Genomic DNA, 23,118 nt, shown 5'->3' on the forward strand with positions numbered 1-23,118 from the left:
TATCGTCTAGATAGACCACGACATGACGGTATAGAATGTCTCTGAAGATCTCATTGACAAAATGCTGGAAGACAGCTGGAGCATTGCTCAATCCGAAGGGCATGACGAGGTACTCATAATGTCCGTCACGGGTGTTAAAGGCGGTCTTCCACTCGTCACCCTCACGGATCCGGATGAGATTGTATGCACCTCGCAAGTCCAGCTTTGTAAAGATGGTAGCTCCGCTAACTCTGTCAAAGAGCTCAGTAATCAGGGGTAAAGGATAACGGTTCTTGATGGTAATGTCGTTCAAACCTCTGTAGTCGATGCACGGCCGCAGACCACCATCTTTCTTTTTTACAAAAAAGAAGCCTGCGCCGGCTGGGGAAGAAGAAGGTCGAATGAACCCCTTTGCTAGGTTCTCTTTAATGTATTCCTCCATAGAATGCGTCTCAGGCAGAGACAACGGATAAGTTCGGCCTCGAGGTGGAACCTTCCCTGGAACGAGATCAATCGGGCAGTCCCATTCTCTATGAGGAGGAAGGATATCAGCAGAAGCTTTACTGAACACATCCGTGAAATCTTGATATGGAGGAGGTGGAACATCAGACGACCTGGGGGAGGAAGAACAGACAGGCAATACTTTAAACAAACATGTCTCTGCACAGGAGGAACCCCATGCCAGGATTTGCGTAGTCGTCCAATCAATTGTAGGATTGTGAAGACGGAGCCATGGAAGGCCCAGGACCACAGGATGTGTGGCTCTTGGAATCACTAAAAGTGAAATAAGTTCGGAATGAAGAACTCCCACTCTCAGACGAACTGGTAGAGTCCTTAGAGCAATAACAGTATCAAAAATTTTACTGCCATCCACGGCAGTTAAGGAAAAGGAGGAAGGAAGTCTCTCGGTGGGTAGGGACCACCGTTTAACATAGGCTTCAGTAATAAAGTTCCCAGCTGCTCCGGAATCAAGGAGGGCAATGACGTTCCGATAACGTTGAGCAACTTGAAGCGAGACTGGGAGATTACAATCATGAGGAGATGGAGAGGAGATCATTACTCCTAGCCGGCCCTCTCCTGGGCGAGCTAGGGTTTGGAGTTTTCCCGGACGTTCGGGACAGGCATTGATGGTGTGAGACGGAGCTGCACAGTAAAGACAAAGAGACTCAGAGAGACGTCTTCGGCGCTCAGCAGGAGTTAAACGGGAACGGCCAATTTGCATGGGCTCATCTTTAGATGGTGACAGTTGACGAGGAGGAGGAGCAGAAGATTTTGGAGCAGATGATCTTCCACGCTCAGTTGCTCTCTCTCTGAAACGTAAATCAACTTTCGTGCAGAGTGAGATTAGCTCATCTAACTTAGAAGGTAAGTCTCTGGTAGCTAACTCATCTTTAATAAGCTCAGATAAGCCATGCCAGAATGCAGCATACAGGGCCTCGTCGTTCCATGCCAGTTCGGATGCCAGGATCTGGAACTGTATCAGATATTGTCCTACAGTACGTGACCCCTGGCGTAAACGGAGAATCTCGGATGAAGCTGAGGTTACCCGGCCTGGCTCGTCGAAGATGCGCCTGAATGTTGACACGAATGCAGTGTAAGAAGATAGCAGGGTGTCGGACCTCTCCCATAACGGTGATGCCCAGTCAAGGGCGGAGCCACTGAGAAGAGAGATGATGTAGGCAATTTTTGTACGGTCACTGGGAAAATTGCCAGGTTGTAGCTCAAACTGAATCTCACACTGGTTGAGAAATCCCCTGCAGAATCTTGGAGATCCGTCAAATTTTGCTGGCGTTGGAAGATGAAGACGTGGAGCAGAAATGGGTAAGGTGGGTGGGGTTATAGCTGGAGTCACTGTGGTTGACGCACCAGATGCGCCTGATCCACGGAGAGTTGTCTGAATCCCATCCAGCCGAGTAGAGAGATCCTGGAGACAGCGGATGATGTGGCCCTGTGCAGCCTCCTGATGTTCTAGTCGGGCTGCCAGTTCTTGCATCGGCCTGGCCGCTTGATCCTGGTCTCCGGCTGGATTCATTTGGTCAGTGCTTACTGTCACAACTGAGGGCCTGAGCTGACGGGAGGCAGCCTCAGTTGTAGGGGCTGAGATGTACCGGAACCTGGGAGGTTGTATCAGACCCCTGGACATGTAAGTAACATGAATAATAACTGCCCGAAGGCGTGACCACGACAACTTGGATAAAAGTCAATTATGTTTATTATGACAACTCCGCAACACAGCAGCAGTAAAAGAAAACGTAAAAGTCAGCAAATAATAAATACAGTTCCTGGGTACTACAGGATGGCAGGAGCCACAGGGCACTGGTAGTGTGAGATAGTTCTTATGATCTTCTAGATGGAAAGTCCTTACCAGGCCCGACTGTAGCAATGGAGATAACCCAGGATTGTGCCAGCTGGTGTTCCAGGAAAAGCTGGGTTGCTGAAGGTAAAACAGCTGCTGTGGATACTGGCTGGAACCAGACTGTTGTTAGCACGGAGTGGATACTGGCTGGAACCAGTTAAATAATAAATGAACTTGGGAGCGATGAAATATGAACTGAAATGTAGAACTTGAGAGCGGAGAAATAATAATACCGGTGGAGAGTGGTAAAGTGTAGAAAGGACACCGGCCCTTTAAGGGAAGCTGTACTCTGCTGGAAGCTGAGCTGGAAGCAGGTAATGTTGTAGCTGGAAACAGATGAATCCACAATGGATTGGAGAGTCAGGCTACACCGCAGGTGGAATGCTGGTGCGGGTCTCTATGGTGGAAGTCTTGAGACAGGAGCTGGAACCTGGAAGACAATCACAGGAGAGAGACAAACAGGAACTAGGTTTGACAACCAAAGCACTGACGCCTTCCTTGCTCAGGCACAGTGTATTTATACCTGCAGCAAGGAAGGGATTGGCTAGGCAATTATGCAGATTATCAATACTGAGAACAGATTGGTGGAAATGATCAGCTGACAGAATCCAAGATGGCTGCGCCCATGCAGACACTTGGAGGGAAGTTTGGTTTGTAATCCATGTGGTAATGAAAACAGTAATGGCGGCGCCGGCCACCGGAGACAGGAGGCGCCAGGCTGACAGATGCACATCCAACCACGCGGACACAGCGGAGGCCGCGGCTGACGTAATCGCCACTCAGACACTCTGCATGCAGAAGTTCAGGGACGGCGGCGGAGGCCGCGGGAGACGCCATGCCAGGTGTAATATGGCGTTTACTGTGACAGCGTCCCAGAGTGACAGGAGAGGATACAGGAATGTACACATCAGGATAACAGATGGGATCCGGTCCTGGAGCGCTGAGCCAGCCTTAGGAGGCATCTGATGGGTAAGAAATGGCGTCCAGATACCCGGATCGTGACATCGGTTAGGTGTCTGTTTTTTCCTGTCTATTAGATAGGAAAAAACAGGCTCCCAACTGACTTTTCAAACATTTGAATCTCCCCCAATATATGTGTTGATGATAACTGAAAAAGAACAACATCAACAATATACAAATAAACACAGTTCTCAATGTACTCCAATTACAAAGAAATGTTTTAAGTGTAAGTATACAAAATATCATGTACCAAACATATCAATGAGAGTCATAATGCAACCACTCAACTCATGGACCTTATTTTCACAACGCAACAAAAATATCAAATGTTTGAAATGTAAAATTGAATGATCATTAAATGTGTATATAAAATAATTAAATTATTATAAAACAGAACATAAGGGAAACAAAAAGTAGATTAGTAAAACTATTTAATGTCTTATTTTATTCTACTACTAAAGCAAATGTTCCATTTATTAGTAGGAAGTAGGTAAACATCTTTGCTGAAAGATGCATGGCTTTCTTGGCCCAATTTTACTTTAAAATGGAAATAAAAAGTTAACATTAATATTAATCTTCATGTGGTTGTTCTTAGTTGATGGTTAGATGGGTTTGGAGTTATAAGGTCACACAGCATAGACCCATAAACTAGCCTGACCATATTATCCCTTTAACCTGGGACACTCATGAATTACACAGGTTCTGTGGCTGCTTAAAACCAGTTGAAATGTAGGCTTGTAGTCAGCCAGCCACAGAACCTGTGTAATTCATGAATGTCCTAGGTTAAAGAGATAATATGGTCAGCCTACATAAACTACCAGCCGACTTACGTTTAATTAGCATGAGTTACCTCAACTGATGTAAAGAAGTCAACAGGTGAGAAAAATGTCTGCTCCCTTCATTTTCAGATTGGTAAATTAAGAGAAAAATACAGATCTGACCATTGAACAGGCTCCTGACAATAAAATGTGCATTATAGCCAAACAACCCTTGAATCAATGATAAGGGTTTTAGTGAGCCCAATAATGTAAACACATATTTAATAAAATTTATTTTAATGAAATATACAAGGCTTAGACTGGATATAAATAAATAAGCTGTTATTTTAAAATAACTGCAGCTAAGTCATAGCCTTATTCTTGCAAGCTGCTCCACACAACAGGTATATTCCACATTAATCACTGTCTAGCAGTAGTTTGCTAATCAAATTCATTGCAGCCATTCCTTATTTTCACTTAATTGTCAGCAATGTCTGTTTGACATAAAGCAGTTGTTTTCTAGCTGACCTCTGCTGCTACTGCATGATGTGCCAAAAAACACTAAACATTCTAAAAGCCCTAACCTTTAAATATTGCTTTTGGTTGTACACAAAAAGTAGAAGAATCATATTGTTATATGTATACACCAAATAATAAAAATTAGTATACAGTAAGTGGACTTTACAAAAATTACAAGAATAATCTCATGTCTATACAAACTTGTCTTTTGAAAAGCCTTAAAAAAATGTATCTACATAAACCATACTATATATATATATATAATATATATATATATATATATATATATATATATATATTATACACAGAGGGTAAAATAAGTATTGAACATACCAACATTTTCCTCAGTAACTATATTTGTAATGGGTCTATTGTAATGAAATTTTCACCAAATGTCAGCAACAGCCCATGCAATCCAAACATGCAGAGAAATCAAACCATAGATGTCCATAAATTAAGCATAGTTGCCTACCTTGCTGTCCCCTCCTCCGGGAGGTGGCAGTGTGGAAGGTGCATGGGGGTGTGGCCAGCTGCAAGGTGGGCTGTCCTGGGGCATAACCGGTGGGAAGATGGGCAGTCCTGGGGCATTATGTCATGATCGCGTCATTGTGGCTCTAACACCCGCTATACAGTGCTGAGAAAACAGGCACTGTATAGTGGGGGGGTAGAGCAATGATGACGAGATTCAGGGTGAATAGCGTCATCGGATCTCCATCAGACCGCCCACTTGTCTACCCTTCCGGGGGGCTGAGAGGGCTACCAGATTTTCGGGAGCCTGCCAGCCATTCCGGGAGGGTAGGCAAGTATGAAATGACACAGGGAAAAAGTATTGAACACATGAATAAAGGGAGGTGCAATAAGGCATGGAAAGCCAAGACGCCAGCTGAACTCTATCAGTAATTAGAAAGCAATCCTGCCCCTTGGCAGTGCAAATAATATAAACTGGTTCATTCCCAACTGATGGCCTATAAAAAGGTGTCTCATTACCAAGGTGTCACACAAGAAACATCTCATAATGGGTAAAAGCAAAGAGCTCTCTCAAGACCTTTGCTACCATATTGTTTCAAAACATACTGATGGCATTGGTTACAGAAGGATTTCTAAACTTCTGAGTATTCCAGTGAGCACTGTTGGGGCCATAATCCGGAAGTGGAAGAGCATATATTCAATATAAATTGGCCACGACCAGGTGCTCTCACAAGATTTTTGACAGAGGAGTGAAAAGAATTATCAGAAGAGTTGTCCAAGAGACAAGGACCACTTGTGGAGAGCTTCAGAAAGACCTAGAATTAGCAGGTACAATTGTTTCAAACAAAACAATAAGTAATGCACTCAAACGCCATGGCCTGTGTGCACGCTCACCAAGCAAGACTCCATTGCTGAAGAAAAAGCATGATGAAGCTTGTTTAAAGTTTGCTGCACAACATTTGGACAACCCTGTGAAATACTGGGAGAATATAGTGGGAGAAAATTTAACTCTTTGTATGCCATAATACACACCATGTTTGGAGGAGAAATGGCACTGTACATCACCCCAAAAACACCACACCAGCAGTGAAGTTTGGCGGTGGGAACATCATGATGTGGGGCTATTTTCCAGCATACGGTGCTGGCATACTTCATATAACTGAAGGAAGGATAACTGGAAAAAAGTACTGAGACATTCTTGATAAAAATCTGCTGCTATCTACCAGGATACTGAAGATGAAACAAGAGCGGACATTTCAGCAAGACAATGATCCCAAACACACAGCCAAGGACACTCTTAATTGATTTCAGAGAAAGAAAAATAGGATTTTAATTACCTACCGGTAAATCCTTTTCTCGTAGTCTGTAGAGGATGCTGGGGTCCATTTTAGTACCATGGGGTATAGACGGTTCCGCAGGAGCCTTCGGCACTTTAAGACTTTTCAACAGTGTGAACTGGCTCCTCGCTCTATGCCCCTCCTCCAGACCTCAGTATAGGAACTGTGCCCGAGTAGACAAAGAAGAAATTACATTAAACTAGTAGCAAGATTCACACTAGCTCACACCATACAAAGCATGCCGCCTAACATGGCTTTCAACATAACCCATGCTAACGTGCATGCATAACGCAACAGCAACAGCTGTGAACATCTTAACACATGAGAACCTGTGTAAAAAGATAAAATGTAATTCTGCAGGAAAAATTAGCACTGGGCGGGCACCCAGCATCCTCTACGGACTATGAGAAAAGGATTTACCGGTAGGTAATTTAAATCCTATTTTCTCTTACGTCCTAGAGGATGCTGAGGTCCATTTTAGTACCATGGGAATGTACCAAAGCTCCCAGTACGGACGGGAAAGTGCTAATGTTCCTGCAGAACTGACTGATCAAACTGAAGGTCGTCAGCAGCCAAGGTGTCAAACCTGTAAAACTTACAAACGTGTTTGCCCCTGACCAAGTAGCTGCTCTGCAAATCTGCAACGCCGAGACACCCCGGGCAGCCGCCTAGGAAGAACCCACTTTCCTTGTAGAGTGGGCCTTTACCGAACTCGGTAACGGCAATCCTGCCGTGGAATAAGCGTGTTGAATGGTACCTCCAATCCAGAGCGCAATAGTCTGCCTAGAAGCAGCACCCCCAATCTTGTTGGGGTCATAGAGGACAAACAAAGATTCTGTTTTCCTTATCCGAGCCGTTCTTGCAACATAAGTCCTCAATGCTCTGACGACATCCAAGGACTTTTGAAATGGCTGAGGTGTCAGAAGCCACTGGCACCACCACCGGTTGGTTGATATGTAAAGAAGACACAACCTTTGGAAGAAAATGCTGACGCGTCCACAGTTCAGCTCTATCTTTATGAAAATTCAAATAAGGACTCTTGTGTAACAGAGCCCCTAATTCAGACACTTGTCTGCCTGAGGCCAAGGCCAACAGCATGACCACTTTCCAAGTGAGAAACTTCAACTCTACCTCTTGTAGAGGCTCAAACCAGTCCAATTTAAGGAACTGAACACCACATTAAGATCCAATGGCGCCATAAGGAGGCACAGAGGAAGGTTGGATGCGCAGAACCTCCTTCATGAACGTCTGGACCTCAGGAAGGGAAGCCAACTGTTTCTGAAAGAAAATGGACAAGGCCGAAATTTAGACCTTGATAGACCCTAATCTCAAGCCAGCATCCACACCCACCTGTAGAAATAGGAGAAGACGTCCTAATTTAAACTCCACCGCAGGAGACTTCTTGGATTCACACCAAGATACATATTTTCTCCAAATACGATGTTAATGTTTGGACATTACCCCTTTTCTGGCCAGAATAAGTGTGGGAATGACTTAATTGGGAATACCCTTATGGGCTAGGATCTGGCGCTCAATAGCCATGCCGTCAAACATAGCCACGATAAGTCTTGATATACAAATGCCCCCTGCTGAAGCAGGTCCTCGCGAAGAGGAAGAGGCTGAGGATCTTCCAGTAATAACTCCTGAAGATCTGGATACCAAGCCCTCCTTGGCCAGTCTGGAGCAATGAGAATTGCTCAAACCCTTGTTCTTCTGATGATCTTGAGAACTTTTGGTATTAGTGGAAGTGGAGGGAACAGATTCACCAACTGAAAACACCCACTGGGTCACCAGTGCCTCCACTGCTATTGCTTGTGGGTCTCTTGAACTGGAACAATATTTCTGAAGCTTCTTGTTGAGACGTGATGCCATCATATCTACTTGAGAAATGCCACAACGATCTGCTACCTCTGCAAAGACTTCTGGGTGGAGGCCCCATTCTCCTGGATGGAGATTGTGTCTGCTGAGGAAGTCTGCTTCCCAGTTGTCCACTCCCGGAATGAAAATTGCCGACAGGGCTTTTGCATGTCTTTCTGCCCAGAGGAGTATATTTGTCACCTCTGCCATTGCCGCTCTGCTTTTTGTTCTGCCCTGGCGGTTTATGTAAGCTACTGCCGTTACATTGTTTGACTGGATCTGTATGGGACGACCTTGAAGAAGGCGTGCCGCTTGATGAAGGCTGTTGTACACAGCTCTCAATTCCAGAATGTTTATGTGAAGGAGTACTTCTTGACTTGACCATCGTCCTTGGAAGCTTTCACCTTGCGTGACTGCTCCCCAACCTCGGAGGCTTGCATCTGTGGTCACCAGGATCCAAGTCTGAATCCCTAACCTGCGTCCCTCCAGGAGGTGAGAACTTTGAAGCCACCACAAGAGTGAAATACTGGCTTTTGTTGACAGGATTATCCTCCGGTGCATGTGTAGGTGCGATCCGGACCACTTGTCCAGTAGGTCCCATTGGAACACCCTGGCGTGGAATCGGTGAAATTGTAGAGCCTCGTAGGCCACTACCATCTTCCCCAGCAGGCGGATGCACTAATGAATCGATACGCGTGCTGGTTTTAAAACTTGTTTGACCATCCTCTGGATCTCCAGAGCCTTTTCCACCGGTAGGAACACTTTCTGTGCTTCCGTGTCCAATATCATTCCCAGAAATGATAACTCCTTGTGGGTTCCAATTGTGATTTTGGAAGGTTTATGATCCAACTGTGCTGTTGAAGCACCGTCAGGGAAAGTGCAATGTTCTGCACTAGTTTCTCCCTGGATCTCGCTTTTATGAGGAGATCGTACAAGTATGGGATAACTTTGTCTCCTTTCTTGCGAAGAAGAACCATCATCTCCACCATCACCTTGGTAAATATTCTCGGAGCCATGGAGAGCCCGAAAGGCAATGTTTTGAACTGGTAGTGGCAGTCCTGCACCGCAAACCTCAGGTATGCCTGATGCGGCGGGTAGATGGGAACATGTAAATAAGCATCTTTGATGTCCATCGATACCAGAAATTCCTTTTCCTCCAAGCTGGAGATCACCGCTCTAAGGGATTCCATCTTGAATTTGAACCTTTTCAAACAAAGGTTCAGAGTCTTTAGGTTTAAAATCGGTCTGACCGAGCCATCCGGTTTCGGCACTACAAACAGGCTTGAATAAAACCCTTTTTTCCTGTTGTGACACAGGAACTAAGGAAATTACGTTGTCTTGACATAATTTCTGTATTGCGTTCAGCAGTTTTGCTCTGTCCTGAACAGAAGATGGTAAGGCTGATTTGAAAAATCGGCATGGGGGAAGGTCCTGAAATTCCAATTTGTACCCTTGGGATACTATCTGCAGTACCCAAGGATCCAGATCTGAGTGAACCCAGACCTGGCTGAAAGACAGTAGATGTGCCCCCACCCGATCGTACTCCCACAGGGGAGCCCCAGTGTCATGCTGAGGTTTTAGCAGAAGTAGCTGTTGACTTCTGCTCCTGCGAGCCTGATGGTGTTGTAGATTTTTTACCTCTTCCTCGACCTTTTCCTGCGAAGAAGGGGGTACCCTTTGCCTTTTTGGACTTGTTGGGCCGAAAGGATTGCATCGTATGAGAATGAAATCCTTTCATAGGTGGAGCAGCTGCGGAAGGCAGAAATGCTGACTTGCCTGATGTAGTTGTTGAAATCATGGCATCCAGCTTGTCTCCAAAGAGGGCTTCTCCATTGTAAGGAAGCGCCTCAATATTCTTTTTTGATTCCACATCAGCATTCCATTGGCGGATCCACAGCGCCCTGCGGGCTGAAATTGCCATAGCGGAGGATCTTGAACTCAGCAACCCAATATCCTTCATAGCTTCAACAAAGTAACCTGCAGCATCTTTGATATGGCCAAGAGTTAGGACTATTTCATCCCTGTCAACTGTGTCTATGTTAACAAGCAAGTTGTCAGACCATTTTTCCACAGCGTTACCTACCCACGCACAAGCAATGGTGGGCCTGAGCACCGTTCCGTTAGCCGTATATATGGATTTTAGGGTTGTTTCTAATTTACAGTCAGCTGGATCTTTTAACGAGGCTGAACCAGGGGCAAGCAAAACTATTTTCTTAGACAGCCGAGAAACTGAGGTGTCTATCATTGGGGGTGTCTCCCATTTGTGCCTGTCTTCCTCAGGGAAAGGGTACGCTACACGTATCCTTCTGGGAAGGGTAAATTTCTTCTCTGGGTTAGCCCAGGATTCTTCAAAGAACGCAAATCCTTTGAAGGAGGAAAAATCACACCCTGCTTTTTATTTTAGTTAAAATAATCCTTTTCCTCAGGGACCAGTGTTGTTTCAGTAAAACTCCAACACTTCCTTTATAGCAACTATCATACATTGTATGCTTTTGGCTAATTTGGGGTCTACCCTCTCAAATCCCCAGTGTCGACGTCAGAGTCGGAATCTGTGTCTGTGTCCCCTTGCATTATCTTGGCCTGAGACCTTTTCTGGGAACTGGATGGGACCCGAGTGGATGATATGGAGGGGTCAGTAAACAGTGCATCCTCCACAGATTGCCTCCAATATTTAGTCTGTTGTTTAGACTCAGAGAATATCTTTGCAAGCATTGACATATTCTTTTGCAACATTCTCACCCACTCCGGCTTCTTCTGAGAGGGAAGGGCCACCACATTACCCTCTTGTGTATCTAAAATGGGTTCTTCCTGAGATGAAACCTCCCCAATGTCTGACATGTTACACACTTGTACACACACACAAACCCCTATCACACAGGGGAGCTATTGGGGACAGACCCACACTAAAGTCTGTCAGAGAGACACAGAGGGATCTGCCAGTCCACACACTGCGCCTTATTGTGAATTGTGGAAATATTACCCACTGACAGTGCATATACCAATAATAGGCCCACAGACCTAATTATAATGAACACTCTCTGCCCCTTCTATAACACCCTGTACTTGTATCAGCGTTGTCATGAGGAGAAACAGCGATCAGGAGCTTCACACTGGAGTTTCTGCAGGAGAAAATGGCACCCAGTGAGTGTTCTGGCAAGTCTGAGGAGAAGCCCCGCCCTTCAGCCTCAGCAAGGTAATATTTATACTGGCTGGGGATGGCACATCAGTGGCTGTACATGTATGTACCCTTTTTACCAGTGAGAGTAAGGTTTTAAAACATGCCCTCAGAGCGCCCCCCCCCCCCCCCCGCTCTGCCACCCTTTTGCTGAGAGACATGGTGCGCGCTGCGCGTGTACCTGTATGCCGCCAACAATGACCGCAGGATCCCCTCTCTGCAGGACTCCGGTAATATACTCACCAGCCTTCTGACTTCTGGCTCGGTTAGGGGGTGGCGGCAGTGCTGTGGGAGTGAACGCTGGCCAGGCTTGGGCTGTGTTCAAGACCCTTCAGGAGCTAATGGTGTCCTGTCAGCGGAAGCAGAACCATTAACTAATTGAGAAATTGGTTCCTACTTCCCCCCTTCCCCTAAGTCCCACGAAGCAGGGAAGCTGTTGCCAGCAGCTTCCCTGTAAAATAAAAAACCTAAGAAAGTCTTTTTCCAGCAAAGCTCTGTAGAGCTCCACTAGTGTGCATCCAGTCTCCTGGGCACATTTTCTAAACTGAGTTCTGGAGGAGGGGCATAGAGGGAGGAGCCAGTTCACATTGTTGAAAAGTCTTAAAGTGCCGAAGGCTCCTGCAGAACCATCTATACCCCATGGTACTAAAATGGACCCCAGCATCCTCTAGGACGTAAGAGAAATAAAGCTGCTAGAATGGCCCAGCCAATCACCTGACTTGAGTCCAATTGAAAATCCATGAAAAGAAGATCACAGTTCATAGACGAGGCCCACAGAACCTTCAAGATTTGTGTGGAAGAATGGGCCAGAATCACACCTGACCAATGCATGCGACTAGTTTCTACATACAGGAGGTGTCTTGAAGCTGTCATTACCAACAAAGGGTTTTGTACAAAGTATTAAATAAATTTCAGTAAGCGTGTTCAATACTTTTTCCCTGTGTCATTTCACATTATTACACATAACTTAATTTATGGACAGCTATGGTTTGATTTCTTTGCATGTGTGGATTGCATGGTTTGTTGTTGACATTTGGTGAAAATGTCATTACAATAGCCCCACTACAAATGTAATTACTGAGAAAAATGATATGTTCAATTTTACCCACTGTACTTTTTTTCTACGTCTCAGGGGCCTCTGCCCCTTTCATCAGGAAATGTCATGTTATTAGTCCCTGCATCTCACTTTGTCCAGTGTAGTGACACAGACAATATCATTTTTACATCCTTTCCCTACTCCTCAGTAGGGAAAAGGGAATCTCTGCTTGTCAGGTAATTCCACACAAAACTCCCACCTTCACAAATCACAAACATTAAAGGAAGCCCAGTGCTGTACAGTGAGTACATCACTTGATTAACACGTTGCACATTGTTCTCAGTACCACCCAGATATTTTAAATGACCAATGACTGTACTGTCGCTATTACATGTTGACAGTGGTAGGTCGGTGGCAACACATAAAGCACCTCATTTCAATGGGAGCACTCTGCAGACTCAGAGGAATCAGTGTATCCCACAGACAGGTCTTCACTAACAACCAAGTCCCTAACACATTAGTAGAGGACAATAAAGCTAAGTACCTTGGACCCTCAAGATAAACATTCTATCGGGAATTTAATGGCGGGCGAATACATCCGCCCAGCCGAATAAGCGCAGCAATGGCCGCACTTTATGGCAGCCAGACTCTTGCACAAAAGTGTTTGCTGCCCCGTAGGGTAGCAAGCACTTTTGAGCAAATTTGGCATTCGGCCAGGCAAAGGGTGCAAGATGCGGTGCTGTTACTGGGATTAAAAGGCCACAGCAATGGCAATTCGCACCCTTCACCTGGAGTAGAATTACCCCCTCTGTCTTTTTCAAGACAGGTCTGATCTTACTGCAGACAGAGAGAACACATAAATCTGATGACCATTACAGCATCTGCACTAGCCCAGTCCTTAGTGCAGGAGAAATATGACTGAAAGCTAATGGATCTCTGCATACACTCACCTCTGAATGGCTCTCAATTCTGAAAAGATACCAACAAGATGCCTTAAGGTCATTTGTCCTACGTACAAAGGCCCCATTGCCACCCAGTAACACACACACACAGTCGCATGTGGAGTAGTGACTGAGATCAACACAACTGACCCATAACTGCTGTAAGCTGTGTCTGCAGGTCCCAATACATGTGCAGTGATCTAAGAACCTGGATATCCATAAGCAGGGATAATTGCATGCAACTCTGGCTCAGACTCAGCATGTACATATTTGTACTCATTATTACTGTATATCACCAGACATTACAATTGAAAGCATCAATACAGCATAAAAAAGTGGCTTCCAGTCACCTTTTTCACAGTTTATCCACACAACTTTTCTCATCTTTTCATAATGAGCATTCAGCCAGGTAAGGAGAATTCTCTCAGATGGTGAGTATATGTTGCTTGATAAGGGCTCCGAACTGATTTTTGGCATGCAATCTACTACACTGTCATGGGCACTCTTTCTTTGTGCAACACGTGACAGAATGAACACCTAATAAAAAGGACACAGCATTAATGTAAAAATTCCACTTCATTTTCATTGGTATGGATTTATCATTTTTACAATGTATAACTAAGGAGAACCTACTTGTGAGGTAGTTAACATAATTATTCAGGCAATGGGCCAGATGCAATGACACCCAAGTTTGCAGGAAGTGCAAGATGCTGGACGATCTCAGTCGTTTTTTCAAACGGGCAATCATGTGAAAAAACATTCGAGATCGGCCAGCATCTCGCACCTCTGGCGATCTCGTCATTACATCCGGCCCAATGTTTCAGATAATTGTTTGCATCAGTGTAACATATTAGTACCGGTGAATTTGCAGCAAGAGCACATACATGTAACCAAACCTAAATCAGCCACCTATAATATTCAAACTGAAATCCCAATGACTAAACACATAATACTAATATCGCTATAACATCATGTATTATGATGGGCTGGGCTGTGGTGGGCGACGCAAATAACATTATTTCTTTTTTTAGGGGGTGTGGCTAGTTATACAGATACTAGTTACCAGCCCATCAAAATGAAGAACCAACACAACAGTAATGTCATTGCCGATGGCTGTGTGCGCCCGAACGGAGAAATACCTGAATTGCTCCATTGGGCGTCATCTAGTTGCTGCTGGCATGCAAAACACTAGAATTCCCCCCATATAGGTGAGGAGCAGCGTTAGCCTTTTATTAATTAGGATAATTCAACAGAGGACCGTTGAAAAAATTAAAACACTCTTGGTTGCGGCACTCTTTACATTATAGATAAAATGTAACTTTTATTATAATTAGGACTCACAGGACAAACATAGGGCAAGATTGAGCCACAAGTGGATTGAGTTGTAAGTGCCATCTCTATATCCCTATTTCAGTATTTAGTTTTTTATCTCACCTCACATCTCACTCTATTATCTAAGTTTTTACACACATATATATGAAACAGATAAAAGCATATTGCATTGTACAGTATTTGATGATGTAATAATGTCTATCATATTTAATCATACCATTTATATTATATATGAAGATCATTACTGCCGAATAATTGTTAATAAAAATACACACTCTACTTCAACTGAAACTAAATCTTGTATGCAATCTTTCTAGATGTGAATATGGTCCTATGGACAGTAGTAATAAAATAAATTAGTAATGAATTTAAACAAGTTTAAATATGGAATATTTATTCCTTTACTTACCTTGTATATCTGGAGCAGTATGTCTGTCCAAGCCCGTTTGCTTACAGACTGAAATGCATGATTACTTAAATGAAGCAAATTATTATCCACAATATCCGCATTCTTCTTGCTAGAATTCTGCAGCTCTTGAACCTGAACCTAAAATAAAAAGTACATATAAAATTAACAAAGGAGTGGAAAAAAAATTATAATGTCACTTTGTGTGCCATGAGTAAGAACTTTAGTCACAATGTAAGAAATAAAATATACTCATATAATCCTAGAGAATAATATGGAGGGCCAGAAAAATTATGAAAACACAAAATGACTAAAAAGGAATTATTGTAATATATATGTTTAGTTCAATGAAATCCCTTATTTAGTATTTTTACTAAAAATATTTAAGAACTACTTGGTGAGAATTAAGTGTGTGTGTGTGTGTGTGTGTGTGTGTGTGTTGGTATGGGATCCGGTCTCTAAGTCGACAGTAACTAGGTCGACGGTGTCTAGGTCGACAGTGTCTTTAGGTCGACATGTTCTAGGTCGACAGGTCAAAAGGTCGACGTGAGTTTTTCAAAAAAAATATTTTTTTTAACCTTTTCATACTTAACGATCCACGTGGATTACGATTGGAATAGTAATCTGCGGTAGCGGAGCGAGGCACCTTGCCCAAAGCATGGCGAGCGAAGCGAGCCATGCGAGGGGACACGGTGCACTAATTGGGGTTTCCGGTCACTCTACGAAGAAAACAACACCAAAAAAAAATAAAAAATTCATGTCGACCTTTTGACCTGTCGATCTAGAACATGTCGACCTAAAGACCCTGTCGACCTAAACACCCTGTCGACCTAGTTACTGTCGACCAATAGTGGTCGACCTAGACATTGTCGACCTAGTTACTGTTGACCTTCCATACCACACCCGTTGGCATGCATGTAAACATAAAGAGGACACAACACAAGCGGAACCTAGATTAAAATTAATCTCAATGCTGAGTGATAAATGACTCACCAGTTATATACTGTATACTTTTGCAGGGACATGCGGTGAGGTAAATGGCTGAGGAAGCACTGGCTACTACCAGAGCAAGATTTACACACAATATATGAGCCAAAGGGTTCATGTGGACATTATACACCAGTGCAGCAGTATATACTGCTGAAAATATGGTGAGTGTTGATCAGAGATATTCTGAAAAGATAGGCAGGTGAGGCACTGCCTCATGTGCCATATACTTTTTACTCCAGAGTTCTGACTATAAAAATGATTAGAATGATACAAAGAAGATATTTCTAATATATTCTTTGTATATTTCATATACTTTAAATAGCCAAACCTCTGGCATATACTGTACGTTAGTATGACAGGAAAGGCTCTGCCTCACCCGCCTCACCTCACCGCATGTCACTGGTCTTTTGAAATAAAGCATATGAACTCTGGATAAAAGTTGACGTTTTTTCTACTTGCAATTTTTATGATCATGCTTATATTTCTTTCAATACGTTTAAGGTGGTATTGTTTTTTTCTGTTTTTTTTCCCCCAAACTTAAATTGGTACTTATAATTGTGGCATGTCTTTATTTCTCACCGTAATTGGCGCAGGTGTTCAACTGGTAAGACAATTATAATTAAATAATACAAATTACATAGCAAGATGCCCTGCTTTTAAATATATATTCTGCAACAATCCCTTGTATTAATGTTATTCTGAGTGGGGGTTGGGGCACTTTACTTTGTTCAATAATGTTGGTCTCCTAGAGAAAAACTAGACTTATTAGGTGAAATTGTGTCTAATAGCCACATTTCATACTGTACAGTACATGTTCCTTCCAGGCATCAACCCTTTGTTTGGATTTCTGTGGCTGTATCTGTAAAATTAAAGGCTTAACAGCTGATAAACACAGCTGAGAATCAAGGTACAAATGAGTTTAATGTTTGCCAGTGGGAATTTTTTTTTTACTTATTCCCAGTCCTTATAAGAGCTTTTTAGAAGAGATTTTTAGAGGAACTAGGTATTAAACATTACTTGGTACTTTACAGTCATGCATTAATGGCTGTTTTCTGCATCTTCTCATCACAATCACATATCCTGGCAATTTATGTTTTTAAATCTTTTTTGGTGTCGTTTTCGCCGTACAGTGACCAGGAACCCCAATTAGTGCACCGTGTCCCCTCGCATGGCTCGCTTCGCTCGTCATGCTTCAGGCAAGGTGCCTCGCTCCGCTACCGCTGCGTTCGGCACAGGTTACCGTTCCCAATTGTAGTCCACGTGGATCGTAAAGTATGAAAAAGATCAAAAAAAGAAAAAATTTGAAAAACTCATGTCGACTTTTTGACCTGTCGACCTAGAACCTGTGGACCTAGAGACCCTGTCGACCTAGAAACCCTGTTGACCTAGTTACTGTCGACCAATAGTGGTCGACCTAGACACTGACGACCTAAGTCTTGTCGACCTAGAGACCGGTTCCCGAAGCAATCAAGGTACAGTATAGTATTAAGGAATGTCCCTACAATATGAATAAGTAACGTAATAATAGCAATGGTCACGTTCATGAAGGTTAACCCCCCCCCCCCCCCCCTTCCCTAAAAACATACCTGTACTTGCATCCATCTCTCATAATCAAATGGTTCAAAAAGGTACTCTGGTTTTACATGAGGGAGAGATGCTCCTTGGTTTCTATATGAAATACAAAAATGTTACATAACTATAAATTTGTAAATTGTGGCTTTGTTAATGTTGTGAAAAAATAGTCACTTTAGTTAGTTGATTGTTTAAATGAAATATAGGTGATGTAATTGCAATAAAATAGACACATGTAGACTTTTAACTTCTAGTTAAATAGGCTGAATGTAAATACAGATAATATTACAGATTATATTGTGACATCATCTGGTTATATACACTGTGGTCTAAAGATAGATAGATAGATAGATAGATAGATAGATAGATAGATAGATAGATAGATAGATAGATAGATAGATAGATGTTGATCCTGCCTATATAACAGGAACAACAGAACCCCGCTATTCATCCATACCAACAGGCAGTATGGGTCTGGTGGTGGCACTATTAAAAAAGTGATAGATAGACAGACAGACATATAGACAGACAGACAGACAGACAGACATCCAATTACTGACTCTTGCTCTGTGTTTAAAATTCATACTGATGTGACCTATTGGATAGTGTTTGGAAATGGAGCATATACTATATTATGGTGATTGTGACTTTATTAACATCAGTAGCTATAATATATTTGGATGCATTATTAAACACTTTTAGAATTTCACAATTTTGGATGTGAAAGGATGACGAATCAAAGTGTCTGTACAAGTAAAAAATGAGCGTTCTCTCCAAAATAACTTCATGATAGCTTATCATACATTAAAGGTTCATTAAATGTTTATTGCCTGGACCGTCTGCTTAATTGATGTCTATTAGCTTTTATAATTGATCTAGCCAAGATTTTCACTGAGTACCAGGCTAACTTGTCTACTTTCATTAATTTCTCAAATTGTAATGTTTGATGTCAACACAAGCATGTCAGTTACTTATTTTTGTATCTATGAAATATTTATTTTTATAGAGACAGAGAGCAGGCAAAAAGATAACATATACATGTGTACATTGTACACAGCAGGCTGCCGGCAATAACATTTGTATTTGTTACACTTATCAGTATAGTATTTTTAGCTGCACATTAATCATGTGGAACTTTCTGTGCCTGTAGGAATCAGGACAAGTATGTGTCTCGATCCCGTATGGGACATTACACGCACACACACAGGTGTGTTCTTTAATCTGTTTTTTTCCCATACAATTTATTGACATGTGAGCGGTGAAAAGAGGCTATAACAGAAAGACCAATGAGAGATGGTTGTACATGAGCATTTTACCGGAGCAGATAATGAACCATGAAGTGGGAATCGGACTCACTCTTCTCTCCCATCCTTGTTCCATCAACTGCTTTGGTAGAACACTCATGTGCAATGTATTGTCATCTGTTCCCAGAGACCAATGGCAACATATGTCAAAGCTAAAAAAGGAAAACACTTGCACGGAAAATACTGGCAGCTTTTCCATGCACAACACACATACTGGACAATTTTAAGTGAAACTGCAATTTTAAGAGTTGATCTAAAATACGCTAACTAGATTTGTCATCACTGCAAAACAACATGGTTTAGTCAAGTTGAAAATTTGCATCTTTTTTTGCTTTGTCCTAAATGTAGTGTAGATAAGGTCCTGTGTACAATCTATTTTCACTCAGAAAAATAGAAAGAGGAGAAACAGGTGAAAAACCCACACGGCAGGCAGATCCAGTGCAGTTCCATGCGGCAGACAAGCCGTGCGACCTAACGGGGCACCCACCGAGGCACTTTGTCCCCCATTCTTCTCTCCCTCCTCTTCCCTAGTACTCTGCTCAGAGGCGGAGTTTCAAGAAAATATGTGGTTGCATCATGACATCATGATGCAACTGCGTCATTTTGGGAAATGAGCATGGATCCCAGAGCATGAAACCCCAGGCAACGAGCATGACACCCAGCTTGTGAAGCCCCTGGCAATGAGCATAACACCCAGCGCATGATACCACTGGCAACAAGCATGACACCCAATGCATGAAACCCCTGGCAATAAGCATGTCACCCAGCGCATGAAACCTCTGGCAATAAGCATGACACCCAGCGCGTGAAACCCCTGGCAACAAGTATGATACTCAGCATGTGAAACTCCTGGCAACAAGCATGACACCCAGCGCATGAGAACCCTTGGCAACGAGCATGACACCCAGCGCATGAAACCCCTGGCAATGAGCATGACACTCAGCGCACGAAACCCCTGGCAATGAGCAGGTAATTTAAGAGTAATAAGAAGCTTTACTGTAGGGAATAATGTATCACGGGCATTGCGGTGTGTGGAATAATATGGTGCAGGGGGCAAAATATGGTGCAAGGGGCATAACGATGTGGGGCTTAATATGGTGTGTTTTTTTCCTGTGGTGGCCATGGTCTGTTGTTGTAGGGTCAAAAACTGGGGTGTAAGGTAGTATGTTTCTGTGAGGCCATGTCCATTTTTAATGAGACCATGCCCATTTTCGTGAGGCCATGCCCCTTCACCGGGTTTTTAACGTCTACTTGTCTAGAAATGGCCCTGGGTAGACCAAATACCATAAGGGTTAATGGCCTGATGGTCCAGTCCAGCTTCCTGGAGGCATGGCCAGACTTCCCGGCACTCTGCTCTGTGGGCATGTTTAGCCTGATCATGACATGAGGACACGCCTACAGCTAGCATGGGAAAAATGCAAGCGTGTACCCGGTCTATCCTAGTATCTACATAACTTTAGTTAGTCCAGACTACCCAACATGCTTTCCACTTTCTTGCAGGTGCTAGACACAGTAAAGGGGTTTAGCTTTAAATTATTATTTTATACTACGATACATTGCAAGTCATTAATACATGGAAAAAAAACTCAATCCAAATTACAGATTCACATTTAGAAAAACTGAGAAAATCAGAATACATGACAACCTTTCTGTACAAAATATTTTTTAGACATAACTAGTACCATAATAAATATTTTACTAAAGCAATTTAAGCACATATGAAGATGCATTTTTTACAGCCTGCATTTAGCACTTATGAATTTATCATGATTTACAATGAATATAATTATTTGTAAATGATGTTAAATAGATCCGGAAACATCTGAAAACTCAATCACATTAATTCAGATTTGCAGAATACTCTTGGCCTTGGAATCAATTATATATTTTTCATGATGAAAATCTTTACAACATCTCATGTGTTACATTTAAATGAATGTAACACATGACATCTTGCATTAAAAAGGTTTTCATTGTGAACAATGTATAAATAAAAGAACAACTATATTAATCCTACAGCACAGATCTATCTTTTGGTCTCTTTGAATCCCAGTCAAACGTCCATACTTACTTGAGAAAAGTGAGCAGTGTGACATGCTGCCAGTGAAGCTGTAGGACTCTTTCTGTGGGATCAGAGGGCAATGACTGACTTGCAGTAATTCCAGGCAGCATCTGTCCACTCAGGTAGAACAGCATGTCATAAATGGTTTTTGTCTGCTTGCCAAGATTTACAGTTTTTGGTGCCTTTCTTTCAGATTTTGATAACTCCACTTTGCATACTCCACTTAAAAAAAAATCATAAAAAAGTTGAAAAATAAATATTGTTATTTAAATTATAAAAAAAAATTCAGACGGCAATAAGCAACAGGATAGACAGAGGTATTATTACTTATTCTGTCCTTGTTAAACAGGACAAAAAGCAATTGCAGAAAGTAGCCACAGAAGTTTATCATCAGTTTCTTAAATAGGGAGAAGTCTTATCTTTAGTGCTTATCTCCATTTGAAAATTCAAGCTGTACATTGGTAGGATTACAATAATTAGACTATGTGTGATGTTTTACGGAAACTATAACAAAAAAGTTATACAAAATATACAGCACCCCTAGGCCAAAAGTTTCCTATTGAGAAATTGTAACAAAATGTGAAATTTATGTCAGTCGTGCATGTACCTGTATATAATCCTTAGGTTTAATTGTCTGGTGATGGATAGGACTATGATTCTGTTTGTCAAAATATTTTATAATTGGCAACCACCAGCTCTGGTTTTGGCTATTAAATGGACCATAAATAACTTGATTTGGTCCTGGACTACCTACCCGTGGCACCCCTGTAAATGCCCTAAGGCAGCCAAGGGTGCCACGGCACCCAGTTTGAAAACCACTGAAGTAGAAGGAGAAGAAAGCCACATTGGTGTGATAAATAATTATGGTCAAAAACAGTTGTAAGAATGAGAAAACAATTTTTTTCTTATGAAATCCAAAGAGAAAACGTATCTGCCAGATACTATCAGTAAAGCATTAGTTGTGAATGCAGATTGAATTGGGCGTTATCACAAGGAGCAGCCAGATTAATGACACAACTTTTAATAGAAAATGTGTTTTCCTTTTGTTTACTGTTGTGTAGGTTTGAAAAATGTAACCATTATAAAAAAAAGCATAAATAAAAGCTTAATTTCGATTTAGCTATAAACACAATTTATCATTCTCTGGAAAACAACGTGCTGATGTGGACTGATGATCATGTAACTATAATCTTATTCACAACCAATGTGCTGATTACTAGAAAACATGCAACGGATGTAACTGGTGCTCAGTAAGTATGCCCCGGGCTGTAACTGCAGTTTCTTTCATTAATATTCATTACTAATTTTTTTATATCAGCCCAGAAGATGGCTCAAAACATGCTAATATGTAAGAAGGGGAATTTGGATTAAACAATATGCCTGTAAATGTAGTGTTTATTACGTAACATGTTATTAGGTCCAAATATTGTGTGTAGGTATAATGTCTATTTTTAATTATGGTCTACCTCCACAGAGAGTGAGGAATCGTAATGGGGTTACATCCACTAGCCCATCCAAATAGGCTGAACCATGTTTGAACTGTGACTAGAACTTTCTGAAAAAATATCCATTCTTCTGTATCTTCTTCAGGATAAAATGATAACTCCAATTTGTCCTTTGTTCTTTGACAATGAATCTCTCTGTCTCCACTTTGCGGTCTTTCATTATCCAGCACATTGTCATCTTCTAAAATATATGTTGGAACATCATAAATTAGAACAATTATAATCTCAACTGTAAAACATTTCAAAACAAAATTATTTAAAATCATCTTTCAATTTCCCAACTGCACTTCCATTCTTTGTAATATAATGCTTAGCAAAGAATAAATGTTTTTGTTCTAAGATGTTATTAATGGCATTAATCTAAGTAAAAAGGTGCTTCCCGGGAATAATGCGCTGCTTTCACAGTTGACTAAAGCAATGGATGAAACAACAACAAAGTTTATTTGACTGTTTTGTTTTCATTAAGCACTTGGTGATTGAATATTTCACTTTGCACAAATTAGCAAATAAATTGAGCTTAATATATGTTTGTTTTGTTCTTTCCTGTTATTTTGCGACTAT

General features: G+C 42.1%; 1 protein-coding gene across 6 annotated transcripts in view; it reads right to left on the reverse strand.

Moving 5' to 3' along the window:
* Positions 1-23,118, reverse strand: part of CFAP47 (cilia and flagella associated protein 47) — a 1,065,013-nt gene that overhangs the window by 669,443 nt on the left and 372,452 nt on the right. For all 6 annotated transcript variants that reach the window (XM_063953487.1, XM_063953488.1, XM_063953489.1 and 3 more), the window contains exons 30-34: positions 22,519-22,738; positions 21,062-21,274; positions 17,701-17,782; positions 15,128-15,265; positions 13,737-13,923 (exon numbers count right to left, since the gene is read on the reverse strand). In XM_063953487.1, the coding sequence (XP_063809557.1) occupies positions 13,737-13,923; positions 15,128-15,265; positions 17,701-17,782; positions 21,062-21,274; positions 22,519-22,738 (840 nt within the window). The remainder of the gene's footprint in view (positions 1-13,736; positions 13,924-15,127; positions 15,266-17,700; positions 17,783-21,061; positions 21,275-22,518; positions 22,739-23,118) is intronic.

The sequence above is a fragment of the Pseudophryne corroboree genome, chromosome 2, assembly GCF_028390025.1.
Source record: "Pseudophryne corroboree isolate aPseCor3 chromosome 2, aPseCor3.hap2, whole genome shotgun sequence".
NCBI lineage: Eukaryota > Metazoa > Chordata > Amphibia > Anura > Myobatrachidae > Pseudophryne > Pseudophryne corroboree.